At 41.7% G+C, this 22,354-nt stretch overlaps 1 protein-coding gene across 3 annotated transcripts in view; it reads left to right on the top strand.

Annotated features, from left to right (window-relative positions):
- Positions 1–17,621, top strand: part of abcb7 (ATP-binding cassette, sub-family B (MDR/TAP), member 7) — a 52,713-nt gene extending 35,092 nt beyond the window's left edge. Inside the window, exons 12-17 of one of the 3 annotated variants that reach the window (XR_013548143.1) lie at positions 1,006–1,177; positions 8,046–8,149; positions 9,360–9,467; positions 11,436–11,628; positions 14,962–15,087; positions 17,255–17,621. Coding sequence is in view for 2 of the 3 variants with exons in the window: in XM_078412122.1 (XP_078268248.1) it covers positions 1,006–1,177; positions 8,046–8,149; positions 9,360–9,467; positions 11,436–11,651 (600 nt within the window). In the remaining variant the exon portion in view is untranslated. Of the gene's footprint in view, positions 1–1,005; positions 1,178–8,045; positions 8,150–9,359; positions 9,468–11,435; positions 12,648–14,961; positions 15,516–17,254 lie in introns of those variants that run through there. The other 2 variants (XM_078412123.1, XM_078412122.1) reach the window with 2 other exon arrangements.
- Positions 17,622–22,354: the final 4,733 nt, after the last annotated feature.

Genomic DNA, 22,354 nt, shown 5'->3' with positions numbered 1-22,354 from the left:
TGAATAAGGTGGGCCTAAAATTATTACGCTATTGTGTACCGTTTTGGCTGTAGTACAGGAACAAACAAATGAGAGTTTTAGTATACAGATGTGAATTGTAATGATTGGTTGTCTTAATATAGATTTGAATTAATTGGGAAATTATTTATTCGTTTTCTGAGTGCAAAACCATTTAGTTTGTAAGACTCATATCATATCATATCATATATATATACAGCGCGGAAACAGGCCTTTTCGGCCCACCCAGTCCGCGCCGCCCAGCGATCCCCGTACATTAACACTATCCTACACCCACTAGGGACAATTTTTTACATTTACCCAGCCAATTAACCTACAAACCTGTACGTCTTTGGAGTGTGGGAGGAAACCGAAGATCTCGGAGAAAACCCACGCAGGTCATGGGGAGAACGTACAAACTCCTTACAGTGCAGCACCCGTAGTCAGGATCGAACCTGAGTCTCCGGCGCTGCATTCGTTGTAAAGCAGCAACTCTACCGCTGCGCTATGTGGGATTTCTAACTATTACGGCTATTTTTATTAATATGTTTTGAGCAAAAGTTATTTTGCAAGTAAATAACAAATATTGCCTTAAATTTAGCACTGTCAGATTTAACTTTAATCAGCTGAAAACTTATGTTTTTGGTGTCTATTGTAGCTTTATTACCTGTATTGCATTAAATTGACATTTTAAAATTTCCTTTTCAATCAGCTTATCTGCTAAAAGTCTTGTAATTTCCCCTCTGCATCTATATGGAATCATTCATGAAAAGTACCAAATACTCATTCTAGGAGTAAGTGAATGGTGATTTAAATGACTGTCAGATATCTATTTTCGCAATACAAAATTGAGTGAGCAAAATTTTAATTCCTGAATAAGAAATTATATTTGAAGCATTAATGATAGTTAAAAACATTTCATCACAAGTACCTCCCCATCTTGCTCAAATAATCCTAAGTATTTTTACGCATTTAAAATTGAAAATGCTTGTCTTTGTTGGCTTATAGGATGCTGTCCTGTTCCACAATACAATTTTCTATAACCTCCAGTATGGGAACATCAATGCAAAGGAAGAAGATGTGTTCTATGTTGCTAAGATTGCTGGGCTTCACAACTCTATTCTCAAAATGCCACATGGTTATAATACTCAAGTTGGTGAACGTGGACTGAAGCTTTCTGGTGAGTTAAAGGACAAGTGATATTCTCAATTTGATTACATGCACACTGAAGAGCTGGCTAATGCCTATAATTTGACTGCTCCCTAAATATATTTAAATGTTTCTTCGTCAAGGCCATTAGTTGAGGTTTATTACCAATAAGACAATCTACATTGTCCATCTTGTACATATGTAAATAATGACTGACCATTTAATCATTAGGTTGCATTATTTCAGCTTCCTTTGGATTTTGGACTATTGTAACATAAATGAATAGACTAGGTATGAAAATTAGCAGGTCAGTAGCAGCATTGGAAGCCAAGATTTAAACTCTGGTAATATTTCTATATCAAAGTTAAAAGGTTTGCTACGATGATGGAATGCAACATGGTATGGTCACTGCTGGCTGCAATCAAGTCAAGTCGGGTGTGTTTAATTGTCATGCAATGGAATTGTCATGCAATGGAATGGAACAAGATTCTTGCTGCAACTTTACAGGCACAGTAACGCAGTTAACACAATTAACTATACAGTAAACAATAAATTATCAGTTATATTAGGTAAGCAGTTCCGTAATAGTCAAAGTATATAATATACGTGTGTGTGTGTGTGTATATATATATATATATATAAGAAAATAACTGCAGATGCTGGTACAAATCGATTTATTCACAAAATGCTGGAGTAACTCAGCAGGTCAGGCAGCATCTCGGGAGAGAAGGAATGGGTGACGTTTCGGGTCGAGACCCTTCTTCAGATATATATATATCCATATATATATCCATATATATATCCATATATATCCATATAAATTTGGTGCCGAGTTAGAGTTGTGCAGTGTGATTTCAAGCACCCGTTGTTTGATGGAAAGGAGATGTTCTTGAACTCGGGGGTAATAGTCCTCGGGCACCTGTACCACTTTCCCGATGGTATCAGCGAGGTGAGGTGATCTTTGATGATATTAGCTGCCTTTTTCAGGCAGCGCTTTCTTTAGATACAGATTAGAAGAGGTCAATACCTGTGAGAGACCGGGTAATGTCCATACCTTTCTCTTTGCACAATGCATTTGAACCAGAGAGATGTTTGTTATGGCTGCATACCTTTACAGACCTCCCAACCCTTCCGAATTTGGCGGAAAGTTTCCGCTTTCTTATTTCATTTCCGCCTTTCCGATTTCACCTCTTTTTTCCGCAAAACACATACCTCGCCCCTCGCCTCGCCTCACGCCACTGTCCTCGCCCGGCCTCGCCTCGCCTCACCTCGTCGCTGGCCTCGCCTCACCGCCGGCCCCGCCTCGCCTCGCCGCCGGCCCCGCCTCGCCTCGCAGCGCAAGGCCCGTTGATGTTGAGAGGGGATGGGGGCAGGGGGGTGGGGGCAGGGGGATGGGGGCAGGGAAGGGGGCAGTGAGAGTTGGGGGGTGGAGGAAGGGAGAGTGGGAGGGGGTTGGGGGAGGATGGGTGGGGGAGGATGGGTGGGGAGGATGGGTGGGGGAGGATGGGTGGGGAGGATGGGAGGGGGGAGGATGGGAGGGGGGTGGGGGAGGATGGGAGGGGAGTGGGGGGAGCAGGAGTGGAGGTGGGGGGAAAATTCAGAAGGGTTGGGAGGTCTGTAAAGGTGATGTCCTTAAGTATGCAGCCATAACAAACATCTCTCTGGTTCAAATGCATTGTGCACAGAGAAAGGTATGGACATTACCCGGTCTCTCACAGGTATTGACCTCTTCTAATCTGTAAGTAGAAATCTGGAAGTAGAACATATTCTATTGCTTGCCACCAAGGAAACTGAAAAGATGCATTATTCATAGTTACGCAAATGTTTTGTTTTAAAAATACATTTTGTGCTGGAGCGAAGACTACATTAAAAGCTTCTTAAACCGTCGCATATTTTCCACTGAAAGATGCAAATAATCCTGTTGCAAACAATAATTCACATTACAGAAATTACATTTCCGTCGCCTCCAACGGGACCCCACTATTGGCCACATCTTCCCATCTCCTCCCCTTTCTGCATTCCGCAGAGACCATTCCCTCCGTAGTTCCCTGGTCCACTCGTCCCTTCCTACCCAAACCGCCCCCTCCTACCCAAACCGCCCCCTCTCCAGGCACTTTCCCCTGCAACTGCAGGAGATGCAACACCTGTCCCTTTACCCCCCCCCCTCCTCGACTCCATCCAAGGACCCAAACAGTCTTTCCAGGTGAGAGAGGTTCACCTGCACCTCCTCCAACCTCATCTATTGTATCCGTTGTTCCAGGTGTCAACTTCTCTACATCGGCGAAACCAAACGCAGGCTCGGCGATCGTTTCGCTCAACACCTTCACTCAGTCCGCCTTAACCAACCTGATCTCCCGGTGGCTGAGCACTTCAACTTCCCCTCCCACTCCCAGTCTGACCTTTCTGTCATGGGCCTCCTCCAGTGTCATAGTGAGGCCCACCGTAAATTGGAGGAACAGCACCTCATATTTCGCTTGGGCAGCTTACAGCCCAGCGATATGAACATTGACTTCTCTAACTTTAGATAGCTCCTCTGTCCCTCTCTTCCCCTCCCCTTCCCAGATCTCACACTGTCTTCCTGTCTCCACCTATATCCTTTCTTTGTCCCGCCCCCACTGACATCAGTCTGAAGAAGGGTCACGAATGTAAATGTAAAAAGTGTAAAAAACCTTTATTGTCACTACACAAAGTACAGCATAATTAAAGCAGTCCAGATGATGCAATCACACACAGCAGACAGTACAAAGGATAAACCTTTATCCATAACAAGCTAAATCTAATCTACTAAATTAAACAAACTGACCTCTAATACAATATAGACAAAACAATTACAATACGGTCAAGGCAGTGTACAGTGCAATCAAGACAGCAAGTTATTGCACAGCAATGAGAGCTAACATATTGCAAATGCATCGGTAGTGCCGTTTTTTTTAAAAATAAAAGAAATAATGTAATTAAATATAATGTGCGGTCGGGTGTAACATGTAATAAGTTTAGCAAATGTTAAGCAATATAAGTGCAGTGGGATGTAAACATGTATTAAATTGAGGCTTATGTTTTCTGACAAGTAACTGACAGTGTTCCGATCAGTTCCGTTCCTTCCATTCAGTTGTATGTGAGTGTCTGGCAGTGTTCAGCTCACGTATGATGCTGGGGTAGAAGCTGTTCTTGAGTCTATTAGTCCGTGATGTAATGGACCTGAACCGTCTACCAGAGGGCAGCAGTTGGAGCAGCTGATGACCAGGGTGGGAAGGATCCCTCAGGATGTTGGCTGCTCTGCTGAGGCAGCGGACGGAGTAAAGTTCCTCTAGAGAGGGCAGTGGGCAACCAATGATTTTCTTTGCAGAGTTGATGACCCTCTGAAGGGCTTTCTTGTCTGCCTCTGAGCTGCTGGTGTACCACATAGAAATACAGTACGTCAGCACACTCTCGATGGTGCAACGGTAGAAAGTCACTAGCAGCTGCTCTTGCAGGTTGTTCTTCCTGAGGATCCTCAGAAAGTAGAGCCGCTGATGTGCCTTTTTGACTGCCGCTATGGTGTTTGTGGTCCAGGAGAGATCCTCAGCAATATGCGTGCCCAGGAACTTGAAGGCAGGGACCCTTTCCACACAAACCCCGCTGATATGCAGTGGTGTGTAGCCCGTATTGTATCTTCGGAAATCTATTATGAGTTCTTTTGTCTTGGAAGGATTCAGAGCCAGATTGTTTTCCGCACACCATCCTATCAGTTTTTGGACCATCTCTGTAGGCTGTCTCGTCATCTCCTGAGACGAATCCAACCACAGTCGTGTCATCCACAAACTTGATGATGGTGTTGGTAGGATGAGTGGGGGTGCAGTCATGGGTGTAAAGGGCGTAGAGAAGGGGGCTCGGCACGCATCCTTGTGGGAAGCCGGTGCTGATTGTGAGAGTGGAGGATGTGTGAGGGCCTAATCTGACCATCTGGGGCCGATTGGTCAGGAAGTCCTTAATCCAGTTACAGATAGATTGGGAGAAGAAGGGTGACACGAAACGTCACCCATTCCTTCTCTCCTAGATGCTGCCTGACCTGCTGAGTTACTCCAGCATTTTGTGATACTTACAGAATTTGTAACTTCTGCAGAGGAGTTTATGTCAAAAAACGTTCACCTTTGAGAATGAGGTATGAAAGAGCTCAGATGTGGTAGAACAGGAGAGGTAAATTGCTGCGGCTAACAAAAACTCTATGCAAATGCTGCTTGACAGACTTTACCAAAGAAACTCTTCTAAACAATCAGTAATCAGTTGTACAATAAATCTTTCAATGTATTGAATGAAAATGTGAAAAAAAGATGCGGACTTCATTTATTTTGTTATTCTTAAATCATCTTCCATTTTGTACTGATTGGCTCAATCAATCTGCTTTCAGGAGGTAATGACCAAAATCATCTGTTTTTTACAAATTGGCAGATAGCAGCAAATGGATCTCTCAGTCCACCAAGTCCGCATTAACCATCAAGATATTATTTGCACTAATCCCGTTTAATCCTATTAATCTCCCCACCCCCACTCACTGACAAATTTGGGGTAATTTAAAGTAGCCAATTAAGCACCAACTCCTGCACTTTTGGGGTGCGGGGTGAAATCCTGGAGAAAAGCCACGCGTTCACAGAAAGCACATATAAACTGTACATGATGAAGACTGTCGGGACTGAACTCTGGTCTCTATTGTGAGGCAATAACTAGTGGTAACATCGCCGTGCCAAGAACATAAGTGCTGAGGACTCAGCATGTCTGCCAAACATCATCTGTGGAGAGAGAAGAGTTACCTCTTTAATCAATATTTTTTTTATCTGATAAAGTGCCATTGAGCTGAAACATCAGTGTTTTTTCTTTCCACAGATGCTGCATGGCTTGATGTGTATTCTATGCACTTTTTGCTTTTATTTCAGTTTTCTAGCATTTGGAATTGTTCATAATTTGTTTACTTTTAATACAATAGTGAACAAATGCCCAAAGGTTCTGTCTGCCTTGGGTTTTTTGGGGGGGCGCGGAGGTTGGGGGGAAGAGTTGTCCCATGTCTGTATTTATTTCTCAGTTAACAACATCTTAAATTAAAATCTGGTCGTTGTCTCATGCAGCTTTTGGAAGCTTCCTTTTTTCAAATTCACAGTGCCAGAGTTCTCTCGATAGCCTAGATTACGGATTATAAAGCAATAAGATTCACGGCATCAAACCATTTGATGCTATATCCATCAATGTTGCATAAGCATAAAATAATTAGATCCATTGGGTAGCAGTTTCTTTTCTCTGGTTAAATTAAAAAGCAAATAGAAAATAATTTGTATCCTTTCATCTCATGGAATTAACCACGTTTTGTAATTCAGTTGTCACCTCTTGTTCAGTATCTATGTGATGTGCTCGTGTGTAATTATGAAAGTATATAATTTCTAAAATTTCATCATATTCCCTCCCCTTTCCAGTTATTGGGCAATAACTCTAAATGTTTTAGCTACAGGTTGCCCCCAAGTTACGTAGGGCTGGGTTATGTTCCTGAGAACTGTCTGGAACCAAAACAGCTCAGATAGTTGGAAAGGCAGATGCGAACAGAGATCCTGGTGGCAGATGTCTGCTGCCCTACAGCAGGTAGCAACTCCATGCCGCCATTCTTGTTCGTATGTACAAACTGTACATAGGTTGGGCGTTCACACACTGGGGAGAACCTGCATCGTCGAGAACTGGTGTTGATGCAAATATAATTCTGGCTCTGGAAAAGTTAGAGGAGCCACCATCTTAACTACAAATCATACATCTCTTTGGTTTCCTTGGTAGCCAGCAACAGAATGTGCTTTGTGTTCTCTCCTGGAACATTACACATTACCACAGGAAGATCTTGTCACTTTAACACAAAAGGGAGTGTTGTTTGCTAAATTCCTCATTTGTTAATATTTTAATTTCTGTTCCTGGATTGATACATCTTAACCGTACCCTGTTCCCAAGCATGCCATGAAAGAGAAACTTGCATTGTTTCCATTCAATAACTGAATAATTCTAGCAGAGTGGAATATCCATTATTTTTGTACATGTTGAAGGAAAATTTCAAACATTTGTAATTTGCTGTATAAAGCCTAACAGCATAAAATATCGGTGTTCTTGGATATATTACTATTTCTAAAAAATGCTATAGCTTCAAAATTCCTCTCTCAAAAACCTCTGAGCAGTCACACGATTATCTAATGTTAAATAAAACCACAGCAATGTAACTGATACGAACAGTGAATTGTTTTGGGCTTCACAAGCCAGTTTGCAGTTAAATCTTCACCATATTAAAATGTTATTTGAAACCAGAAGGAGCTATAATCACTTTGATCATTGTATTTTAACTATTTAATGTCATTTTATTTGCTTATGCTTCAACCTTTTGTGGGGTTTCTGGAAGAACCTAACCACTTCAAATGGATGAAGAAACAAGATGCTGGTTCACAAATAAACACATAAAGTGCTGGAGTAACTCAGCAAGTCAGGCAGCATCTCTGGAGAATATGGATAGGTGATGTTTCTGAAGTTTGAAAAGGGTCTCGACCCAAAACGTTGCCTATCCATGTTGTCCAGAGATGTTACCTGACTCGTTGAGTTATTCCAGCACTGTATCTTTTAGTCACTTCAAATAGATTATTGTTATTCATAGGTAGACACAAAATGCTGGAGTAACTCAGTGGGACAGGCAGCATCCCTGGAGAGAGGGAACGGGTGATGTTTTGGGTCGAGACCCTTCTTTGGACCCAAAAAGTCACCCATTCCCTCTCTCCAGAGATGCTGCCTGTCCTGCTGAGTGACTCGTGCATTTCGAGTCTGCCTTCGATTTAAACCAGTGTCTGCAGTTCCTTCCTACACATTGTTATTCATAGTCTGATCTTGTTTAAATCTGACATTTTTCTCAGGTGGAGAAAAGCAAAGAGTTGCAATTGCTAGGACAATTCTGAAAAACCCTCGCATTATATTGTATGATGAAGCTACATCGTCATTGGATTCCATCACTGAAGAGGTATGTTCTGACGGTCAGATATCCCACATCTAGATCAATACTATCCTCAGTATCAGGAAACTGAGAGGTGACCGTAGAGCTATATAAAGTCATGAAAGACGTAGATAAGCTGAATAGCAGGGGGGTTTTCCCCCGCGGCATAGGAAACTAAAACTAGAGGCCAGAGAAGGTTGTTGGCTGCAACCTTCCCCCCATTGATGAACTGTACACTGCAAGGGCCAGGAAGCGAGCGGGCAAGATCATCTCTATCTCTGACCCCTCTCACCCTGGCCACAAACTCTTTGAAGCACTTCCCTCTCGAAGGCGACTGTCAAAGCAGCCACAGCCAGACATAAAAACAGCTTTTTTTCCATGAGTGATAGTTCTACTCAATAACCAAAGTCTAGTCTCTTTTTTGCTCTGGTTTATTTTCACCCACATGTTTAGACCGTAATGGTGTATCCTTATTGTTTTGATGTGTTTATGCTTTATTCTTAATTGTTAACTGTATGTTTGTGTTGTCATTTGTGAGCGGAGCACCAAGGCACATTCCTTGTATATGCATACTTGGCCAATAAACTTATTCATTCATTCATTCATTCATAGGTTTAAGATGTTAGAGGATAACTTTAAAGGAAACCTGAGGGGCAGCTTTTTCACACAGAGGATGGTGGGTGTATGGAACGAGCTATTCAGTTGAGGTGGCTACAATTATAATGCTTAAAAGGCACACCGCCAGAGCGAGTGTTTTACTGACAGAAAATTGGGCGGAGAGATCAAAGCCATTGCACCAGTCCTGGGCTTTGGTGACTGAGGGTTCCACGGGCGTGAGGTGGTTCTTGGCTGGCCAGTGTGTGTTTTTACCCCTCCCAGCTACCTGCTTGCTTCCCATCCCTTCTGTGTGAGTACATCATTTGGAAAGGTTTAGAAGCAAATTTGCCAAACACTGGCAAATGGGACCAGGAAAGATAGGCAACTGCTTGTTTCTGGGCTGTATAACTCTAGCTCTGTACCATCTCTTATGGTCCATGCCAACCAATACAAATGTATTTAAACTGCATGTTATGCTAGTTGTATTTTTAATTGCAATCAATCCAACCTCAAATACATTACTATGTCCAGTTTCACTTTAAATAAACTTCTGCATCCCATTTTATAAGTCGTGTTTTCAGAATTTTTTTGATCTCGAGTACTTGCAGCAATGAAAAAGATCAATTTCTACTCTCCACAGAATATTCTCACTGCAATGCGGGACTTGATTCAGCAACGTACATCTGTGTTTATTGCTCATCGGCTCACTACAATTGTTGATGCAGATGAAATTCTGGTTCTGGATAAGGTAGGATAACCATCATTCCAGCCTAGAATAATTGTGCAAAAATCATGCTCCAGAGCACACTTGTTAGTAAGTATTTTGTCAATGGCCAAAATCTAAGCTGCTTTGCATTCAAAGAATACCTTTAGTAATAGGATTGCATTTGCAATTCGCAGTAAATTGAACTCCTTGTTTCAAAAGGAATGCCACATCAGTCAAAAACGGGCACCCTTTCAAGAGAAAAAGGAAGATCTGCAGAATTGACACAGCTCCATTAGACTATTGTCCCCATTGTGTCTTGAGAAGCTGTTTACTGAATGTGGGATAAACTTTCTTTGCTATTTCACACAATGAGCTCCTGCTCTGAGGGTGTCCCTCTTGTCTCCATGCTGCAAACATACGGGTTGTCGGCTGTGGAGGGGACAGGCTGCAAATGACCTTTTGTCGTTACAGTGTGAATAGCAATGCCTTACAAAGTTCACAAGTTATGGAAAACATGAGTCATTGCCTTTTTACAAGTAGACTAGAGATTGCAGCACAAGTTCTTGGGTGTCTAGATGTCTTGATGGAAAATAGTTTTTAAAATTGAATTTGTCAATCATATTTGCCTTCTGTATACTGCAGTGCTGCAGTAAATCAGGATTGTGATGGCTCCTTTTTCATTGGACAAGAAACCTGGAGGTCTGCACTAACAATCCAGAGTCAAATTACTGTGGGAGGTGTGGGATTTAAATTTGGTAACAATGATCATGAATTGATGTAAAACCCAATCTGGTTCACCAGTGTCTTTAAGCCATCTATGACTCCAGGCCTACAATAATGTTAACTCTTAAATGTGTTCTGGAATTGCACACCTTCCGTAGTGATTTGAATTCTGGATTGTTAGTCAACACTTCCTGATGACTTGTCCATTGAAAACACGGCACCACCATGCTGCAGCATAAATTACCATAGCATTTTAGTATACAAAACGCAAATGTATAATTAACTTTTTTTTTAAATTAAACTTGACATGTCGGCATACAAGGACATCTGCTGCAACCTCCAGTCCCCATGTAAAAATGCAACTAAATACTCGTGTTTTCACATTCTTTGTGAACCTTAAGTCAATGCTACTTACATTCTGTTCAAGGCAATCTAGAGATGGACAATGAATGCTGTCCTTCCTAATGATATCGGCTCCCTATACTCGGGCGACTCTTTGCATACTTTGTATGATATGCAAAATTTCACTGTGACATGTCACATGATAATTAAATATCAGTCAATCAATGCATACATCCTGAAAAGTGAATAAATAATAACATAATGAATCAACTCTGGTACTCTTGAGTTAACAACTTGAGCCTTGGGAATTCTTAATTGAATCTGGTAACACGTAAATGAATTTTTGGCATCCATCTGTAAACTTATATGTGGGGCACATTTATTAAATTTAGTGCTGCAGATGACAAAGTGTGAACTTGTTTTTGCTACAAAAAAAACAAAATAAATCAGATTGTATGTCTTGATCATTTGTGCTATTTGAAATAAGTCTTCATGAATACATAGAGAGGTTTAACATTGTGAGAAACTTACAAGAAAAAAAATAGGAGTAACTACCTCTAGATTTAAAAACAAAGGACAATCATAGGAAATTAGAATGCTCTGATTATAACTAACCGAGTACGTGAAATAGGCTAAGTTGACAGTCCTCCACCACCTGTATTCAGAAGTAGCTTTTACTCATGGGTGGTGCTTTCACGTGATTATATCAGTAAAACAATTTACTAGTTCATTAGTTGCCTCCTTCAAAGAAGGAAAATGGCCGTTCAAACTCCACTCTGGAATAAGTTGACGATAATGTACAACTAGTCGTCTATCATTTTGTACATATCAAGGTATAGATCTAATTGAGGAATTTTGTTTAAACTATAAACTATGAAGGTGAATCATTAGTAGCATGTACAATACTCCAATGTGTTTTTAAGACTGTTGTTTTTAACTCTGTAGGGTAAAATAGCAGAACGAGGAACCCATTTGAGCCTCTTGAATAATGCCAACAGTCTTTATTCTGAACTGTGGCACACACAAAATAGCAGAGCGCTCAACAAAAATTCCAGTCGTCAAGAAGGAAAGAGAGCAATGTCTTCCAAGGAAGAAGAAAGAAGAAAATTATCAGAAGAGATTTTGAACAGTGTTAAAGGTTGTGGAAACTGCTCTTGTTGAAAACCTTTTATCTTGTATTGGGAGTAAATCTACACTGGCATTTTGCACTGGAAGCGTTATTAGGTACCAATGTATAAATAGACCATTTTGAACGACAAAGCTAATGATGGATTTTATTTTTTTAACCAAAATGGTCAAAATATTTTTGATTGGTAAACCTGATGTTGAGGGTCCTTTCATGGAACAGCAAATTGAAAACTGGTATCAAAAATTGATCAAATAAACTATTCCATTGCAGTAGGATCCATACATTTCCTATGTATGTTTAAGGGAATTTTAGTGCATTGCAGGTGACTATATTGAATTACCGGAATGCCGTGTTTGGCTAATACTGTATCAGTGTTAGCATGGGCTAATTTTAGGATTGGTCATGGTAAGCTAGACCAATGTTTGTTTTAGTCCATGATTGAGTATGTTGGGGACTGAGCAGTAGGAATGTTATAATCCTCATGGGATAAATTGTGTAAATATTTAGTGTTGGATTGTACACCATCTATTGTAACCATTTCTAATTGGGGCAGTGCTTGGTTTACCCGAATACGTAATGGAATTATCTTGAGAATGAGGCACAAATGAACTCTTTGGAACAATGTTTACCAATAATGCACATTTTGAACTTTGTTTACAGCCATTTTAAATAGTTCTGAAGATATGATAAACAGCTGGTTGATAATTTATTAGTTACTAATTTGAGATAACATGCCAATATTTTACTGAAAAGGCTTTTTAAAAGGCTGTAAAGGAATTTGCCTCTGGTTATCTCTCGAGCTGCATTGCCTGTATGTAATTGTTATCCTGTTGATTAAACATCCTTCCTTTGTCCCGCCCCCCTGACATCAGACTGAAGAAGGGTCTCGACCCGAAACGTCACCCATTCCTTCTCTCCCGAGATACTGCCCGACCTGCTGAGTTACTCCAGCATTTTGTGAATAAATCGATTTGTACCAGCATCTGCAGTTATTTTCTTATACTGATTAAACATCAGTTCTGTATAAATCTTTTCTGTCATTCAGATCTGTTTTCTGTTCTTCACATTAAAATTCCAATGTCACTCTTGGTGAAGAATGAAGGTGACAAGGTTTGTAATTGTTGATGCACTTACAGTTCTGCCATTTCTCTACTTTCCACAAGGTTTTGTTTAGTCTATTTTGGTATTGGAGGAGAATTCAATGAGTGAACAGGATTTTTACTGTGAGCTGTTAGTCTGGAGGTTCAGCTCTCACTATCTTGTACATATTAGTGCCGCAAAATGTAAAAGCATTTAAGAACTTCCTTTAAATTTATGGTAATAGCAAAAACCCACGTGATTTTATGAGCATTGGAAGTCTGATATGGAACTTATTTCAGTTTGTGGTCTTGAATTAAATTGCTTTTGGGGCAGCTTGAATGTAATAAAAATGCATTTTAAACTAAGGATTAAAACTAAGCAACCAATAGTGGTGCAGCTAGTAGAGCTGCTGCATCACAACACCAGAGACCAGGGTTTGATCCTAATCTTGGGTGCTGTCTGCATGGAGTTTGCATTTTCTTCCTGTAATGGCATGGGATTCCCCGGTTTCCTCCCACACCCTAAAGATGGTTTGTAGGTTAATTGGCCTCCGTAAAATTTCCCCCTGGTGTGTAGGAAGTGCATGAGAAAGTGGGATAACATTGTACTAGTGTGAACAATGATTGATGGTCAGCGATGACTTGGTGAGCCGAAGGGGCTGGTTCTATGTTCTGTTTTTAAAAAACATGAATGACACTTTCTTGTTTCTATTTCCACAACTGCATATTATACAATCTTTTTTCATTCTTGTACTAAACATTTTTATGTTTTCAACTTAATGCAATAGATGCAAACTAAATGGGCCAGGTACTCTGACAATATTGTCCCTTGGCATCTGGAAATATTAAGCAGCAGTGTGCCCATTTCTTTGTTCCCTTTTTAATCCCTGTGATCAAATGCTGGTGAAAAATAGCATTTTTCCAATGAACTCTTTATTTGATTTGTGCTTTTTCAGTTTTCTCTGAGTTATGAAGTACGTTGCTGCACTATTTGATCCAGATCACTGCTCTGACCATTGTACTGTAGTAGTTTGCTTCGCTGAATATTGTAGTAGATTATGTTCGTGCTTAGGGTTACTGTTTAAAGGGGGCATTCACCAATCTCTGCAGTCCATCTATAATGGAATGCAGCACTGGAAAAGCAGTGTCTGCATTACTCTTTGCCGATCCAAATTTTTATTTGACATGTTCATTTTTTCCAAAAATCATAAGACAAAAATATAGAAAGGAAGAAATATGGTCATTTTGTTTGCGATCCTTCAAGTGCGATCCTTTTGCATTGTGTTCTAATGGGGTACATAAGTCATGAAGTGTACGTGCTGTAGAATAATCAAATAGCAACCAGGAAATCCTATGTTGCTGAGACCAAGTGTAGAAGGCGACCACTTTTCGACCCAAAACGTCACCCATTCCTTCTCTCCAGAGATGCTGCCTGTCCTGCTGAGTTACTCCAGATTTTTGTGTCCATCTTCATATTCCTTGGCTATGATTTGTTTGTGACTGTTAAACTTCTTATGCCCTTGATTAAGTAGCAATTACTTTTTTGTTATGGGGAAACATCTAAAAAGATGTTGTATTAAACCTCCATTCAAATAGAAACAGTGCTGCAAAGAAATAACCTCATTTGGCGCTCTGTCATCCAAATTTATGCAAAATAAAATTATTGGGTGGAATAAATAAAATTAAAATTTTAATTAGGGTAGATATTTACCTATATAATGGTAACTGCACTTTCAAAGTAATTCATTGTATGTGAACCGCTTTTGGGAATTGGGATCAGGACTATGAAATGTACATTCTTTTTCAGTTGATTTAAATAACAACATTTATAAGACAATATGAACTTTTTTGATATTCATGTATAATACTTTTTGCTATTGTACTTTCCTAAGATGAATAGGAAAGTTTGAATACGCAGACCAAATTTTCTAAACTAGTACGTGTAGAGCCTGCTATCGTGTGTTTAAAAAGCAAAAAAAAACAAAGTGCTGGAGAAACATGGCAGGTCAGGCACAAATCAGTGGAGAGAAATGGATAGACAATGTGTATAAGAAAATAACTACAGATTGTAGCGAGTCTGGAGTCTCGTCTGAAGAAGGGTCTCGACCCGAAAAGTCACCCATTCCTTCTCTCCCGAGATGCTGCCTGACCTGCTGAGTTACTCCAGCATTTTGTGAATAAATACCTTGGATAGACAATGTTTTGGATTGGGATCATATGAGGACCAGACTAAACTGAAACGCCTGTCCATTTCCCTCCACAGATGATGCCTGACCCGCTCAAGTTCCTCCAGCACTTTAATATTTGCTCAAGACTCTAGCGCCTGCTATCTCTTGTACCTGCGTATATTGTGCTAACTGAGTAGAACATTTATTGGCGAATATTTAAGGTAAACTATTTTATCGGTTTAAATGAAAGAAAAATCTAACTCCATTAGCTGACGTTTTAGAAGCCAATGTATTACCGAAGAAGAAAGCACTGGCTACCACCAATTGGTAGAACATCTGCAGCATCTTGCTGTAGACATTGAAGGAGCTGAGCCTTCTCAAAAAGTACAACCGGCTCTGTCCCTTGTACAGGGCCTTAGCGTTCCAGGACCAGTCCAGGTACACCTCGAGGTATTTGTACTCCCTGGTAAACTGCACATCCACACCCTTGATGGAGACAGGGACAGGCGTTTTCCTCTCCTAAAGTCCACCACTAACTCCTTAATCTTGTTGGTGTTGGGCTGCAGGTGATTCAGCCCACACCACTCAACAAAGTCATTGACTACACCTCTGTATTCAGCTTCCCTCCCTTCACTGATGCAGCCCACAATTGCAGAGACATCTGTAAACTTCTGCAGGTGGCAGGAGACGGAGTTATATCTGAAGTCAGAGATGTAGATGGTGAACTGGAAGGGAGGGAGGCCCTGTGGGGCCCCTGGGTTGCTCACCATGTCCGAGACACAGTCCTGTAACTTGACATACTGTGGTTGTGCAATCAAGTAGTTGGTGATCCAGGTCACCAATAAGTATCCACCCGCATCTTCATCAGTTTGTTCCCTAGCAGTGCAGGCCAGATGGTGTTAAAAAAGCATGACTCCCACAATGCTTCCCGGTTTATCCAGGTGAGCATAGGAACGATGGAGCAGGTGGATGATGGTGTCCTCACCCCCCATCCTTGTTTGGTAAGCTACTGTCCGAGGTCCAGGTAGAGTTTTAACCAGGGATCGCAGGTGAGTGAGCACCAGCCTCTCCCGGACTTCATGATGTGTGGTCAGCGCCACCGGTCTGTAGCCATTGGAGGAGCTGGAACGCAGTAGGATGTCTTCCACATCACAGGAATCATCTCCAGGCACGAGTTCAGGGTGAAGATATGCTGGAGTACTCCGCCTTGAGTACTCTAGGGCTGACACCATTGGGACTCGTGGCTTTGCCTGGGCGGAGTCTACTCGGCTCCTTTCTCACCTGCTCAGCCTTGATGGTCAGGCACGACAAAGAAAGGGCAGAGGAAGTGGACTTGAGGGGGAGAGTCTGTCAGGGAACAGGGGGGAGGGTGGGCAGAGGCCCCTCCCTCTATCAAATCTATTTAAAAATCAGATTTCGCTCATTGGGCCAGTCCTGATTGCTTTCCCTCCCCAGGCCACTGGTCTTTTTGTAGCCTGTAATGCTCTTCATACCACTCCACACACCCCTCATGTTGTTCTGCAAAAGTTTCAGTTCCAGCTTTCTCCTATAGTCGGCCTGTCTCAGTCTCACCTTCAGGTCTTTCTTTGATTGTTGGGATTACAATGATTGTTGGGAAACACCCGTTAAAATTAAACGTTTGCATTTCCAACACACTATACAATCCAGTTCCTGCTTTAATCGGTATTTTTATTTTATTTGGGTGTCTCTTTTCTTGTTTTGCGTCCAGTAAAAGGTGTCCATGTTGAATCCTAGTTACTTAAATAGTATTGCCAATGTCAAAGGCAGTCTCTGGACCAGAAACTAAAACAAAGGTGCTTGCCATAGGACATGAAGGGAAATCCAGTAAGTCAACAGAAGACAAGTGGAGAGCTGCCAAAAGCTTAACAGCATTGTATCCCTTTTCTGTTATTTTAAATGGTTCATGGTAGCCACATGGTATTAACAAACCTATTGTAAAAACAGATAATGCTGGAAAAATACTCAGCAGACCATGTGGTAAGAGAAACAGAGTTAATGTTTCAGTGCAAAGACCTTTGAAATAACTGGGAAAGAAAATGTTTTCTCTTTGTCCCTGTACCTACAAAGGGTCTTCACTCTGAAAAGTTGGCACAGTTTCTCTCTACAGAAGTACTGCCTGACTGCTGAGTGTCTCCAGCAGTTTCTGTCTTATTTCAGTTTTCCAGCATCTGCCGCTTTTTAATTTTCATCACCAAAACTATTTGCAAAAACCAATTGGCTCATTCAAAATCAATGCTCAACGTAAGATATTCTAGATTTTTTTCATACATCAGTCAAATTGGTGTTCTACTAATATTTTGCATGTTTAACAAAAAAAAATGTTTCATGGGGCTAAAACTATTGTATATTTAAATTTAACTTCTGCAGAAAGCGCATAAAATATATCAGATTTCAATGTGATTGCTTTGGACTTCTTGCGTTTGAGGCAGCAGAGGTTATGAAGGTGCTTCTGCTGTCTATCGTTCGCCTGACTGAGGTCAGTTGACAGGGCTCACCACGGGGAGGTCGACAACATGAGCCCCTGCTTTGGACTACAAACTATACCTAAATAATTAACATTATTATCCAGTCTCCACTGTGCCCACTTAATCTGTATATCCAATTAAAATATCTTGAAGTGCAAGTCTTATTAGCAGACACTAAAACTGTTTTCTTCTGGATTATTCAGAAGTGTTTGGCAACACACAAGCACTCGCACCATTGACCATGCCTGCCATATGTTATTCTTGTTCTTTCTGGCTAATAAAGAATACATTGCATGCCTGTCTATTTGAATAAGTTCCAGTATGCGATTCCATCTGGGTTGGATGATGAACCGTCCCAGAAAGACATTCTTAATTTTTTTTATCTTGCCAATACAAAATGTCCATTTATTTTTTGTTTGTATCTCCCATAATCGGATGTTTCAAGCAGGACTGTAACTGAGTAGGAAAAGAACTGCAGATGCTGGTTAAAGCTGGAGTAACTCAGCGGGTCATGCAGCATCTCTGGAGAAACGGAATGGATGACATTTCGCGTCGAGACCCTTCAGACTGATGTCAGGGGAGGGGGCGGGACAAAGATAGGATGTAGTCTGAAACGGAAAGATTAGTGGGAGAACTGGGGAGGGGATGGAGAGGAAAACCAGGGACTATCTGTAGTTAGAGAAGTCAATCTTCATACCGCTGGGGTGTAAAGTACAATTTTCATACCGCTGCGGTTGTAACTGAGTCGTGCCTTCCTATTATAATGATTGAAGGTGAGGGTGGGGAGGCAATTACAGGTATATTAATAAGAGTTTACTTGAGATTAGAAGTGAGCATCTGCCCTTTGATTTTGTCACCTTGTCATGTGTATTTTTTTCCCCCTAATTGAATTGCAACAGAAAAAAAGTGTGCTTGTGATCTGTTTCTTACTTTTTGATCGCTGCCTTGTACTGTGCTTGAAAATCCTATTTTAAGTTCTGACTGGTGTGATTTTTACTCTTATTTTGGATTTGATTTGCATGCATGTCAATTTGTCACTGAATTCAACCCCCTCTCCCCATCAACCCTCTGCCTTTCTGCCAAGTCGCCACCTATTTGTTCTTTCATTTGACGACCATTGACTTAACACACTTCAGCTGTGGTTTTGCAGTATTTTGCCAGCGACCCAACCGCAGAGCATTCGTGCAAAGCCTGACTTTGATCACCAATTTCCACAAGTACACTTGGTGTTCGTGTCAGTCTTATTGACACCTGTACCGAAATGTAGTGAAAAAGTGTTTGCGTGCTGTCCAGTTCAATCATACCTTACATGAGAACAATCAAGCCATGCACGTACAACTGGTAGTGCAAAGAGAAAACTAACCAGACTGCAGAATCTCGTGCTCCGCTGCAGAGAAAGTACAGGTAAAAAGTGCAAGAGCTGCAATGGAGGGAGATTGAGACTGCACCCGCAGCTTCTGAGAGGCCTGTTCAGTAGTCTAACAATGGCACAAAAGTACTTGCTGAAAGGCAATCATGAGTGGGCACCCTTATTCATTCTTGCCCCAAGATAAAGGCAGCCAGCAGCAGGAATCTAGGATCAAAACTGCCATCCAGATAGTGCTGCAGAGGTACAACTGAGCCATTTGAGTTTTAATGTGTCACAGAATTAAATGTTGAAAACTGCACATTTTCCTAAAAATACATATCCTCCAACATGAACAAGATTGGATTCAGCTGCACAAATTCTTGCTCCATTTATTTTCTAGTCGCCTACTACAAAGAATGGGAATTATGTAAGTGACCTACCATGATTATGTGGTTGTTGCAACAATTGTAAATCATTGGAGTAGTTTTTTCATCTTTTGAAGAACAACTGGCAGCAAACTGTTTTTGTGGTTATATTATCATAATGGTTCAATTGAGCTATTGCTTTGTACCTGTCATTAATCTTCAACTCTATTACTCTAATATACTTAAGCAGAAAACTAAGTGTTTACACTGAAGTCTCTGGACATGGCTAAACAAGTTCAGAATAGATTGTCAAGTATATATACATGATGGAAATTTTTATTTGCTTTCTGAAGGGACATCCACAGAGGACAGTAAAAAAAAATTTTTTTAAACAGCAGATGCTGCAAATCTAAAACAAACAATGCTGAAAATATGCAGTACATCGGGTTGCAGCAGTGGGAAGAGTAAGTCAACATTTTGGGTCACCATTAACTGTTTGTCTTCCCACACATGAGATGTGACCTGTGGACTATTTTCTGTTTTGTCAGATGTCAGTAAGTCCCAGCTGCTACAATTAATGCATACACATTACTTATATCTTTCCAATTGCTCTGTGTACTTTTTGAATGTGTGGCGCAGCGGTAGAGTTGCAGCCTTATAGCGAATGCAGCGCCGGAGACCCGGGTTCCATCACGACTATGGGTGCTGTCTATACGGAGTTTGTACGTTCTCCCCGTGACCTGCGTGGGTTTTCTCCGAGATCTTCGGTTTCCTCCCACACTCCAAAGACGTACAGGTATGTAGGTTAATTGGCTTGGTAAATGTAAAAATTGTCCCTAGTGGGTGTAGGATAGTGTTAATGTGCGGGGATCGTTGGTCGGTGCGGACCCAGTGGACCGAAAGGGCCTGTTTCCGCGCTGTATCTCTAAACTAAACAAATAGGTCATCTTTGAAATTGGCCTTTTCAGGTTCCTCCAATCCTGTTAATATTGGAGGATATTTATTTGTAGGAAAATGCAGGTTTCAACAATTGATTCTGTGACACATGAAAACAGAAGTGACTCAGTTGGTATCTATACAGCATTATCTGGGTGGAAGATTTGATCCTAGATTCCTGCTACTGGCTGAGGAGACCTATTGAATCTACAATTTCATAGCAAATAATTGTGAATTCTGCAGTGAATTTTATATTCCTTCCATTTTATCACAGATCCATGCATCACTATTCCAAACCTAAGATAGACACAAAAAGCTGGAGTAACTCAGCGGAACAGGCAGCATCTCTGGAGAGAAAGAATGAGTGATGTTTCGGGTCGAGACCCTTCTTCAGGCTGATGGCGGTATATTGATAAGGAAGTGTTCAGGTAAGGAAGTGAAAACAGGACAAAAGGAATGATCTCACCGTTTCCACAGGAGATGAACTATCAACTGACATCTATTATAAACCCACTGGCCCCCATAGCTATGTAGACTACAATTCTTCCCACCATGCTTCCTGTAAAGACGCTATCCCCTACTCCCAATTCCTCCGTCTACACCGCATCTGTGCCCAAGATGAAGTGTTCCATACCAAGTCATCGGAGATGTCCTCATTCTTTAGGGAACAGGGTTTCTCCACTTCTATTATAGATGAGGTTCTCACTTGGGTTTCCTCGATATCCCGCAGCTCTGCCCTTGCTCCCCCCCCCCCCCCCCCCTCACATTCATAACAAGGACAGAGTTCCCCTGTGCTCGCTTTCCACCCCATCAGCCGTCGCATCCAGCACATAATTCTTCAACATTTTCGCCACCTCCAACGGGATCCCACTACTAGCCACATCTTCCCAACTCCACCAATTTTGCTTTTTACAGAGCCTGTTCCTTCCGCAACTCATCCTTCCCACCACTCTCCCCAGGTACTTTCCCCTGCAACTGTTAGAGATGCAACACCTGTCTCTATACCTCACCCCTCAACTCCGTCCAAGGTCCCCGACAGTCTTTTCAGGTGAGAGGTTCACTTGCACCTCCTCGAACCTCGTCTACTGTATCTGCTGTTCCAGGTGTGGAGTCCTGTATATCGGCGAGACCAAGCACAGGCTCGGAGATCGTTTCGCTGAGCACTTAAACCTACCTATTCACAAAATGCTGGAGTAACTCAGCAGGTCAGGCAGCATCTCAGGAGAGAAGGAATGGGCGACTTTTCGGGTCGAGATCCTTCAGACTGATGTCAGGGGGGTGGGACAAAGGAAGGATATAAATTTAGGTGGAGACAGGAAGACAGTGGGAGATCTGGGGAGGGGAAGAGAAGGACAGAGGAACTATCTAAAGTTGGAGAAGTCAATGTTCATACCACTGGGCTGCAAGCTGCCCAAGCGAAATATGAGGTGGAGGAACCTGGAGGGAAAAAAAGGGTCGGAAGAAGGGTCTCGACCCGAAACGTCGCCCATTCCTTCTCTCCTGAGATGCTGCCTGACCTGCTGAGTTACTCCAGCATTTTGTGAATAAATACCTTCGATTTGTACCAGCATCTGCAGTTATTTTCTTACACTTAAACCTACCTGATCTCCAGGTTGCTCAACACTTTAATTCCCACTTCTATTCCCACACCGACCTTTGAGTCCTGGGCTGCCTCCATTGTCAGAGTGAGGCCCAGCGCAAATTGGAGGAACAGCACCTCATTTCACTTGGGCAGCTTACACCCGAGCGATATGAACATTGACTTCTCTAACTTTTAGCCCTTGCTTTCCCTCTTGCTCCAGCTTCTCCCCCTTCCCAGTTCTCTGACCAGTCTTACTGTCTCCGACTACATTTTATCTCTTCGGGCCCCGCACGGCCCGATTCTACCTCCTACCCCAAAAAAAGGGTCTGAAGAAGGGTCTCGACCCGAAACGTCACCCATTCCTTCTCTCCTTAGATGCTGCCTGACCTGCTGAGTTACTCCAGTATTTTGTGAATAAATACCTTCGATTTGTACCAGCAGCTGCAGTTATTTTCTTATATTTTATCTCTGCTTTGTTGTTACCTTCTCCCGACTAACAATGATCTATACTCCATTTCCTTTGATCTCCATTCCCTTTGTCCTGTTAAAACATCTTGCACTTCCTTATCTATGTATCGCTGTCTGACATCAATCTGAAGAAAGGTCTCGACCCGAAACGTCACCCATTCCTGAGTTACTCCAGCATTTTGTGTCTATCTTCGATTTCAACCAGCATCTGCAGTTCCTTTCTACACTATTCCAAACCTGCTTCTGTATCATGTATCTTGATTAAAGGCTTAAAAGTACCGCTTATTGTCATAGACATTTGAG

Source organism: Rhinoraja longicauda, chromosome 15, assembly GCF_053455715.1.
Source record: "Rhinoraja longicauda isolate Sanriku21f chromosome 15, sRhiLon1.1, whole genome shotgun sequence".
NCBI classification, from domain to species: Eukaryota; Metazoa; Chordata; class Chondrichthyes; order Rajiformes; family Arhynchobatidae; genus Rhinoraja; species Rhinoraja longicauda.
The sequence above is the reverse complement of the archived record's forward strand: the minus strand, read 5'-3'. Positions and strand labels throughout refer to the sequence as shown.